The sequence below is a fragment of the Danio rerio genome, chromosome 25 (genome assembly GCF_052040795.2).
Source record: "Danio rerio strain M-AB ecotype USA chromosome 25, GRCz13ab, whole genome shotgun sequence".
NCBI classification, from domain to species: domain Eukaryota; kingdom Metazoa; phylum Chordata; class Actinopteri; order Cypriniformes; family Danionidae; genus Danio; species Danio rerio.
Genome location: NC_141045.1, coordinates 37872763 through 37884092, shown reverse-complemented (window position 1 = coordinate 37884092; position 11330 = coordinate 37872763). Strand labels below are relative to the sequence as shown.

Sequence of the window (11330 nt, the reverse complement as noted above, 5' to 3'; positions counted from 1 at the left end):
ATACAGCCAGCAAAAAGCAGACACTACTGGTCTAAAGTTTAAAAGATGCTCGCTCAGCTGTTTAACTGTCAGCTTATGATTTGAATCCAACGCGGAAGAAAGTAGTTCCTCATACAAAAGGGTTTTTGAGACTCTCCATGTTTGATTTTGTTTTTACATACACAATTGTGCCGTCAAACTGTTGTATAAATGCAATATCACACTCGTAGCAGTGCGATATGGCTGTATATCAGCACTGGTGGGGGCACTAAGGCACTCAGCCTGCGGCCTCGCACGCCTCCCACCAGTGCCGATATACAGCCATATCTGCTACGAGTGTGATATTGCTCATTTACCACACTCCTTAACCCAACTCTTTCATCAAACCTGTGGCAAATGTTAAATGTCAAAAGATGATAGGGATTTTTAGTTGGCGCCAATGGCGTAGTGGTTAGTGCGTCGACACATGGCATTTCGGTGTTTACGGCGACACAAGTTTGATTTCCGCCTTTAGATCCTATGCCGATCCTTCCTCTCTCTGCTTTCCTCACTGTACTGTCTATACTCTCGACTGTCCTATTATAAGTGAAAACCCTGAAAAAGTTTTGAATTGCCACCTACAACAAAGTCACACCCATGTCATTACATAACATCATGAAAACCACGTAAACCTGTACGCACTCACACTACACGTTTACATGAGCGTTTTACTAACAATAACGCCCCACACGGGGCTTCAGCGTCAACGCTTGACTGAAGGCGTGTATAAAGTTTGGGCTGACCCGATCGTCATAGCAGCGTCAGCCAATGAAATTCAGTCAGCAATAGGCCACTGTCTAGCTGGTGTATTTGCATACAGCGATCTGATTGGCTGATGCTTCCATCGCGGCTTGAAAAGTTGAGCTAGTCCCAACTTCTGCAGCGAGCAACGCCTCTGAAGCTGCGCCGACGGATCCACAATGCAGTTCGGCAACGCCTGACGTCACCCATTTAACATGAATAGGAAGCGCTGACGCTACATGAAATAGGGCGACACAGTGGCGCAGTGGGTAGCATGTTCACATAACAGCAAGAAGGTTGCCGGTTGGAGCCTCGACTGGGACAACTCTCTCTAAAATTTTTAGACTGAAAGGACCATTTTGAAATTGGTCGATAGTTCTTTAAATCAGATGAATCTATTGTTTTATAAAGTTTGTCGTACTTTTTTTAAAAGGGGTTGCGCATTCTACATTGACTTGGTATGTGATTTAGTCGCGCGAATACTTAATTCCGCCTTTGGTGGCAAGGCTGTGTCTACACTAGTGCATTTTTGTCATTTAGAATAAAACGCTGCTCATGTTTTTATCAGGTTTCAGAAAAACGATTTCGGTGCACACTATTCACCTTATACTCAGCGTATGAGCGGCACAGCCATTTGAATCTTTTTGGCCGGAGACTTCCGGATTATTATTGTTTAGAGCAGGGGTCTTAAACTCAATTTACCTGGGGGCCGCAGGAGGCAAAGTCTGGGTGAGGCTGGGCCGCATAAGGGATTTCACAAAAAAAAGTCCTCAAATGTCATTATTAACAGTTTTAATTATTTCTTCTGAACATGAAGTGTCCTGAACATTAATAGAACATTGAGTGAAGATTATGAACAGTTCTTCTGAACATGGCATCTTTTGCCTACTTCTTGCTGCCAGAGACTTGACAGCGCTTCTTCTCACAAATCTGAACCACATTTGGCTTTAGAGCGGAAGCAGTTGAGACCCTCAGTATGGCTTGAAGATGATCATCATTAAGTCTAGACCTGTACTTTGACTTATTGAAGTCCTAGGGAAAAAAGTGGGGGAACTCACTCAAAACTTCCATTCCCTCACCTAAAAAAAAGGCGTATATATGTATAAATAAAACACCCCCACCCCACTCCAGTCACATCAGTCTGTATCTGCCTATAATATCAATATATATAAGTTGCAGGGCAGGCACGTGCACACATAGGGCTTAACCTGTACAGAGCACATGCCCTTTTTAGTCTTGCATAGAAAGTGCCCTTCCAAAATGATCAAAAGTGCCCCCGCGACGCGACACACCGTCGGTCCCGCCCTTCAGTAGGCGCGCGATAACACCGCTCTTGAGTACGTGCGCAACAACACAGCTGATCAGAACGCGCGCGACAACGCGCATTGAGTGACAAGCGCGCTGTGTACGGATAGAATCAGCGGAGCGGGGAGCGCTCTCTCTCCCCGCTCTGCTGATTCTGTCAGAGAACAGCGGTCGGCGCGGGCCACAAAATATTGCACTGAGGGCCGCAAATGGCCCGCGGGACGCGAGTTTGAGACCCCTGGTTTAGAGGTTAAAAACAGCGCATTCTGCTGCTTGATGTTGCAAGCTAATAGTTTCTTATTAAATTATTCTACTTTTTATGCATAGTCATAAACACACTTGTTTGTAGAGCGAGTAGTTTGATCGTCTGTTTATTATTCCAAGTCATTTCTCCCATAAGTTCTAAAACAATCGCAAACACGAGCGCACTTCAGCATTGTAGAGTAAGATCTATAGACTTTTGACCATTCACGCTCAAACGTTAAGCACACTTTAAAGTGATCTGATACCTCCATGATGATGATGAATGCCAGTTTGGCGGCGAGGATGTGCCAGAAGTCCATGTTGTGGGTGTACTGCTTCTCGTGTCCTGGAGGATATCGATAATCTCGATACCTACAGCATCAGGTCAGCGTTAGCACTCGTTCAGCAGTATTCATCAACACAAACACTTAAGCATTACACAAATAAACCTCACTGAAAATGGAGTATAGACATAGACATCACGCTTGTCAACTGTGTATATACTGTTCACACCATACATAACACTTTAAGGAGGAGCTATTATGCAAAAATCACTTATATAAGGGGCTTAAACACAGTTGTGTGGCAACAGTCTGTGATTATAACCAGCTTATAATAGTCAAAATTAATTAAGTGTGTTGTTTATCATCAGACTTGATGAAAACAGTCTGCAGAAACACTTTGATTGACATTCTCCCTTTGTATGATGTCATCAGAGGGGGAAAGCCCCGCCCACTAGTGACTATATCTCCCTTATAAGCATAGGACGTCAGTCTTGTTTATAAATCTGCCACTATGCTGACACACAGGCATCTGTAGCTCCACCCTCTTTTAAAAGAGCACAATCTCATTTGCATTTAAAGTGACAGTCACCAAAACACCAAAATTGGGATCAAAGCCTTAAAGGGTCAGCTCCAGAGAGTTATAATCATTATATGTGTGGTATTTTGAGCTGAAACTTCACACACACACACTCTAGAGACATCAAATTTATTCTACAACTTGTAAAAAGGGACATAATAGTAATGAAAAGCGCGTCACAAACAATCTTGAATGTAATATTTCCCTGTGAACGTCTCTGCATGTACCTGCAGGTGGTGTAGTTGCCGGCGTTGAACCAGTCTGGGTTTTCGTCATCATCCGGACGGTTTTCGGGAGGAAACTCTGAGATGTTGTAGATGGAGAGGCTGTGGGTGATGTATCCCGACATAGAGGCCGCATTGCCCGTATTATGCACGTACTGGTACACCAGCCGCGGGATCATGTCAGACGTGAAGGACACGATGAAAGCCTGCACGACAGCAAATATGGAGACTTTTGGTGATGCACTTTCATTTCACTTCTGGTCAGGATAGATACATTTCAGGCTATTATGGTACAACTATAGGTATACATGTACATTATATGACGATTCATTCTCTCATTCATTTTTCTTCGGCTCAGTCCCTGATTTATCAGGGGTCGCCACAGCGGAATGAACCGCCAACTATTCCAGCATATGTTTTACACAGCAGATCGCAACCCAGTACTGGGAAATTATATAAAAGATATTAAATATCCTTTACTCCAAAAAAAAAATAAATAAATAAAATAAATAAAATAAATAAACAAATGTATATATACAGTTGAAGTCAGATTTTTTTTTTAAATATTTCCCAAATTATGTTTAACAGAGCAAGGAAATTTTCACAGTATTTCTGAAAATATTTTTTCTTCCGGAGAAAGTCTTATTTGTTTTATTTTGCCTAGAATAAAAGCAGTTTTTAGTTTTTTAAAACCATTTTAAGGTCAATATTATTAGCCCCTTTAAGCTATATATTTTTCGATAGTCTACAAAACAATTATCATCGTTATACAATAACTTGCCTAATTACCCAAACCTGCCTAGTTAACCTAATTAACCTAGTGAAGCCTTTAAATGTCACTAAGCTGTACAGAAGTGTCTTGAAGAATATCTAGTCAAATATTATTTACTGTCATCATGGCAAAGATAAAATAAATCGTTATAAGTTATATAAGTTATTAGAGATGAATTATTAAAACTATTATGATTAAAATGTGTTAAAGAAATCTGCTCTCCGTTAAACAGAAACTGGGGAAAACAATAAACAAGAGGGCTAATAATTCTGACTTCAATCGTGTGTGTGTGTGTGTGTGTGTGTATTACACTGTGGTGCTGCACACATACCCAGGGTCCTAAATGAGATCATTTGAGATTTATTAAAATGATATATTTATATATATTTAAAAAAAATAATATATATATATAGACACACACACACACACACACACAAGAAAAATGATGAAAAAACATATGAATATTGTATACTTTTTCTAACATTGTAAAACAAAAACAAATATGTATGTATTTATATTATAAAACTATGTTCCTTATCTTATTACAAACTATGATTTATTCATTTATTATTATTATAATTAATTGTATGCAGGTGAAAACAGACATTTTTTTATAACTATTAAATAGAATTTAAAGCAGAAATTTTTTTTAAAAGTTCACATTTTTTGTATACAAATAAACTAAATCATTTCACTTTTGAATTATTTAATACATTTTCATTTGCCATGATGACAGTAAATAATATTAGACTAGATATTCTTCAAGACACTTCTATACAGCTTAAAGTGACATTTAAAGGCTTAACTAGGTTAATTAAGGTAACTAGGCAGGTTAGGATAATTAGGCAAGTTATTGTATAACAGTGGTTTGTTCTGGAGACAATCTAAAACTAATATTGCTTAAGGGGACTAATAATATTGACATTAAAATGGCTTTAAAACAATTAATAACTGCTTTTGTTCTAGCTTAAATAAAACAAATAAGACTTTCTCCAGAAGAAACAATATTATCAGACATACTTTGAAAATGTCCTCAATATGTTCAACATCCTTTGGGAAATATTTAAAGAAAGTGACAGGAGGGCGAATAATTTTGACTTCAACTGTGGTTCAGTTTGAATCCTTCCAACTCTGAAGCAATCAAAGCAGTTCCTGCTCAAAACCCTAACATCGGCCCAAAATAGCAGTTGGGTCATTTTCCGAAGTATAGACTTTTTCTTTCAGTTGTGTGGTGGATTCTCACGTTGGTGACGACGGAGAAGACTGCGATCATGTTGAGGATTTCCTCCCAGGCGCCGATGCTGTGCGCTTTAGCAGCGACGGGTCTGCGGAACTGAGTGGTGAACTTCCAGGCGTCCACGCGCACCTCCAGGATATTATTCATCAGAGCCAGGAGCGGAGCCAGAGGAAAAGAGGCCACGAACAGAGTGATGAAGCCAAACTGAATCACTGCCAAAACACACAACATAATGATGACATTCACTTCGCAAAACCTCTATTAATGTTACGGGCAAATTTACTTTTTTGGTTTTACCGACTATCCTAACCATTCATTAATTTGGCTTATTTATCAGTGGTCGCCACAGTGGAATGAACCACCAACTATTCCAACATATGTTTTACGAAGCGGATGCCCTTCCAGCCGCAACCTAATACTGGGAAACACCCATACACTCTTGCGTTCGCACATGCACATGCCCAATTTTGTTTACCCAATTCCCCTATAGCGCATGTGTTTGAGCACCCGGAGGAAACCCACGCCAACACGACGAGAACATCCAAACAGAAATGCCCTCTTACGCAGCCGAGGCTTGAACCAGCTACCTTCTTGCTGTGAGGCTATAGTGCTAACCACTGAGCCACCACACCGCTTTGAGAAACCTAATCTGATGGTTCTGTTGGCTGAAATGTGCTCACAGAGACCCTTTAAAAGAAAGCTCCATGTGTAATGTTTATAATGTATTTAATTATAATGTAATTTATATTTGTATAGTTTTTATGTTTATATTTTGTTTATACTCACCTCCTCCTCGCATCTATATATTTTTTGTTTGTATGTTATATGCTACTGTTTTAGCAAACAAAAACAAACATCTGTCGCCATCTGTCGGTCACACTCAAGTACTGCAGGCACAGGACATCAGGGATTAATTGCATTAAAAGCTTCAAATAATAATAGTAATATAATAATACAGGTTTTATTTTAATATATTTGTAAAAGCTGTTTTGAGACTTGATTTAATGCTTTTATTAGGGTTTGCATGTTCTCCCTGTGTTATCGTGGGTTTCCTCCGGGTGCTCCGGTTTCCTCCACAGTCCAAACACATGCGCTATAGGGGAATTGAGTAAGGTAAATTCACACAGAATTTAACTCCACACAGAAACGCCAACTGACCCAGCTGGGACTTGAATCAGCGACCTTCATGCTGTAAGGCCACAATGCTAACCACTGAGCCATGTTATGTATCCGTAAGGTAATCAAAACTAATATAATTCACTAAAACATGTTCAAAGCTGACCTGACGGGCTCTGATGTGGATGTTTTGCTAGTATTTGCTCCACTCACCCATCTCCAGGTACTCGTAGAAGAGGCCGAGCTGCCCCAAGTTCTGCAGATCGTGATCCTGCTCCCAGCGGCTGTACAGACTCTCCGGATGATTACGAGCACTTCTGCTCACCCACCAGTTACGCAGCCAGCTACACACACACACACACACACACACACACACACACACACACACACACACACACACACACACACACACACACACACACCAGAGTTATTACAGTAAACCAAAGCTAAGACTAACACTGTGTCCTAACAACATGTGACAAAATTCCAGTTTCTCAGTCAAGATTCCAGTCAATGGTTACAGTTTTCCAGCATTCTTCAAAATATCTTAATAAAGAAAGTAAAACTGGTTTGGATCAAGTAAAGGCTGAGTAAATATTGACAGATTTTGAAGTGAATCAGAAAACCAGAGGCAGATAGTTGTGAATGTGTTGTCTGTAGGTTTGTACGTTGACTTACGGGACGAGAGCTTCTTGAATGTTCCCCCACACCTGCTTGCCCACCATCACGATCACTAACTGAGTGGTCAGCTCGATCAGACAGCCGCCAGGCTCACACTAAAAACACAAGTATCATATAATTAATAATAATAATAATAATAATAATAATAATAATAATATTTGATTAACTATAATAGATTAATTATGCAAAAATGTTTGCAATTTAAATGTTAAATTAAAATCTTGGCTGAATTTCCAATCAAAAATGCAGTTAATTCATTAATATTGTGAAGTATTATAATTTAACAGCCTTATAATATTACATTATAATATATTATATTTATTATATTATATTATATTATATTATATTATATTATAGTTATCAGCAGCAACTAATGCACTCTTCTGTGTCATGTAATTCTAATTAAAGTAATATTTTACAATATTTTGTATATTTTTGTGAACATAATAAGACTTATATTAAATAATAAAATAAAATAGAGATGCAAAGTATTAATAATATTAATAATGAATACTGATACTATGTGTTTTTGACTAATTATTTTTTTTATAAAGATAACAAATTACAAAAAAAATAAACTCAAATGAACATCCTAAAGATACATTACTGATGTAATTAATTCATATTAACATTGAAGTTTATGATTTCCCTTTCAATCTCACATTCACTGAGCACAAACCAAAGCTGTGTAAACCGATAAGTTGTGTTTAAACTAAAATATTTCCATTATTGTCACCCAATTTAAAGTTATTTCACACTAACAATATTTCAATATGAATTTGCTGACTTTTAACTTGATAATTGTCCCTGATAATTAACCGATACTGAATATATCTTGTATTGGATGATACCGATAATCGGCCAATAATTCAATGTGTGCTTCTGACTTTTATTATCTTTTTAAATTAAAGAAAACTAATAGCACAAAGAATTGACATAAAAACATTACATTCTCTCCATCACTAAAATGAACATTCTGAAGATACATCATTGATGTTATTAATTTAATACATTTATAGTTTCCCTTTTAATTTCACATTCACTAAGCACAAACAAAATCTGTAAACCGATAAATTGTTTTAAAACTAAAATATTTTTAAATAATTATTGTCACCAAATTCAAAGTTATTTCTCACTAACAACATTTGAATATGAATTTGATGTCTTTTCATTTATTGATTGCCCCTAATAATTGACCGATACAGAAAATTTCCTGTATTGGCTGATACCGATAATTGGCCAATATTTCAATGTGGGCTTTTGACATTTTATAACCTTTTTAATTTAAAGATAACAAATTACACAACAAAAGGGATTTAAAAACTGTTACATTCTCTCCATTCTCTCCGTTTCCCTTTTAATCTCACATTCACTGAGCACAAACAAACACTGTGTAAACCGATAAGTTGTGTTAAAACTAAAATATTTCCATTATTGTCACCCAATTCAAAGTTATTTCACACTAACAACATTTGAATATGAATTTGCTGGCTTTTGATTTGGTTGTTGAGCCTGATAATCGACCGATACTGAATATTTCTTATACCGATAATGGGCCGATAATTAAATGCATCTCTAAAAGAAATCATAATAATAAATGCAAAACAATGCTTTAAAAGGTTATTAAAATACCCATGGGATATCAGGTTTACCTCTTCATTTCTCAGTCCACTCCAAGGCCCAAACATGTAGGCGTAGTTTCCAGGATATCCCACAAATTTACCCTTGAAGAAAGCAACGTAGAAGCAGGAGGAATAATAGTTGACGAACTGGAAGAGGAACATCTTTATCGTCAGCTTGTTCTCGTACTCGACGTGTGTTTTAGGGACCTCTGTTGACCCAAATATAAGTGATAAAAAATCAGCACGCAAACCTACTATGGGTTTACTTTAGTCACTCTACACTTGATTTAATATGGGTTAGAGAAGTTAAGAAACTATTTATTGTTTGCAGAGAAAAACAAAACACTCAGTGTATTAATCTAATTATCTGATATTAAGTTTAATCTAATATTAAGTAAGTGCAAGTGTATAATATAATATTAAGTGACTTTTTTTGTAAATTTCACAAATAGAAAACAGGCAATTAACTATAAATAAACATGGAATTTTCAAATAGAAAAACATGCTCAGAAAATCATGTCATTTACTTACAACAAAACATAAAATTAGGGATTGGAATGACAGTAAAATAACAACAAAAATACTATTTTTTTAATTAAATAAATAGGATTTAGAATCATTCTACATGTAATTTTTTAGTAAACAATTTGTGCAATCATGAAGGTACCAATGTCACATAATTACAAAGAAAGAACATTTAAAAATACCAAGTGTTACAAGTAAAATAACATTTTACTATTTGTAGTTTTAAATAAATTTGTTCAGATTATTCACCTAAAAGGAAAATACATAAAATCCTATATATACAATAAATCTTTTAAAAAATATTATTGAAAATGAACAATTATAATGAAATAAAGGACGATTTTGGAATATTATACTTCATGAAACATTACAATATTTTTTACATTATAATATACTTTTTTTACATTAAATATCATTTTAATATTCATAACATCATATAAAAATGTATAATTTATAAATTTTATTTATTAAAAAGTCAAGACATTACTTAAATTCTAATCAACATAATTTAGATGGAAAGAGAGGCGCTAATGTCAAATACAATGAATAAAATACAATTATAATTAATAAGTTTAAATAACTATTATATTACTGTTCATAAAATAACATTAATTGGAAGTTTTTTATGACCTAAAATTTTTTTATCAGTATCGTTTATTAATTTGTGTGAAAAGGAAGGAGCCGATATAAAAATTCAATAAAATAATAGTTTCTAAATATAATTATTTCTAAATTTTATTTACAATTTGTAAATAAACATTATAATCTTGTTATTTCTTTAGATTTTTATTTTATATCTGTAAAATGCTCCCAAATATATATTCATATATATTATATAAAATAAAATAAAAAATTAAATAAATAAAAATAAAATAAATAAATAAAAAATATACACTACCAGTCAAAAGTTTGGGATTTTTAAATGTTTTAAAATAAGCTTCTCCTGCTCACCAAGATTGCAAATATTTAATCAAAAATAGACTACACATTGTAAAATTGTAAAATATTATTGCACTATATAATAATTGTTCAAAAGTAGCTTATTATTTTATTTAACAATTTATTTTAGTGATTTAAAGATGAATTTTTAGCTTCATTACTCCAGTCTCAGTCACATAATCCTTAAAAAATCCCTCTAATAATGATAATTATTATTAATAATAATATTAATGGTGATAAAAAGCAATAATGACTGGAGTCATAATTTCATTTAAAACTACATACGATAAGTAATAAATTAATATACAACAACAAAAAAAAGTATTTAACAATTTGACAATTTTTTTGCATTTAATAAATGCCGCCTTAACTTTAAAAGTTAAAAAACTAAATAAAAAAACATTATATATATATATATATATATATATATATATATATATATATATATATATATATATATATATATATATATATATATATATATATATATATATATATATGTATATTTATTTATTTATTTTTTATTATTATTATTTTTTTCCTCCTGATAAAATAAAAATAAATTTTACACTGGAAGTTTTATTAATGTAATTAAGGTTAAAATGAAGATGCTAATGTAAAATAAACAATGAATAAAAAATAATATTACCATGCTTTTTATAACCTTATATAAAATGTATTTTGCTGTCTTGAATAATTATAATACAGCAGTACTTAAATTTTAGCCATCATTTAATTTAAAACCCCTATTATTGGGCCAAGACTCACCCATATCAGTGATCTTGATGGCGACGCGCTCATACAGGAAGTTCAGCACCATGATGATGACAAAGTTGATGCAGGACGCCGTTACAGACGTAGCGAACTGAGGCGTGATCAGGTTTCCCACTATCTCCAGCTTATTAGTGGGACTGTCCTTCATGATGCTCGCGAATGCAGCGAACACCGCCAGACGATACGCAATCACACCGATAATACTGGCGATAATCAGAGAGATCTGAGGTATCGGGAGAGATGACAACGTCAAACACACCGAAAAAAACAAC

At 34.7% G+C, this 11330-nt stretch overlaps 1 protein-coding gene across 3 annotated transcripts in view; it reads right to left on the bottom strand.

Annotated features, from left to right (window-relative positions):
- The window catches only part of ano5a (anoctamin 5a), an 805725-nt gene that overhangs the window by 751699 nt on the left and 42696 nt on the right, over positions 1-11330 (bottom strand). For 2 of the 3 annotated variants that reach the window (XM_087312637.1, XM_087312638.1), the window contains 7 exons: positions 11053-11281; positions 8851-9029; positions 7196-7293; positions 6731-6861; positions 5408-5613; positions 3396-3598; positions 2574-2679 (listed from right to left, as the gene is read on the bottom strand). In XM_087312637.1, coding sequence (XP_087168763.1) covers positions 2574-2679; positions 3396-3598; positions 5408-5613; positions 6731-6861; positions 7196-7293; positions 8851-9029; positions 11053-11281 — 1152 coding nt within the window. Of the gene's footprint in view, positions 1-2573; positions 2680-3395; positions 3599-4970; positions 5614-6730; positions 6862-7195; positions 7294-8850; positions 9030-11052; positions 11282-11330 lie in introns of all 3 variants that reach the window. The other variant, XR_015526790.1, reaches the window with a different exon arrangement.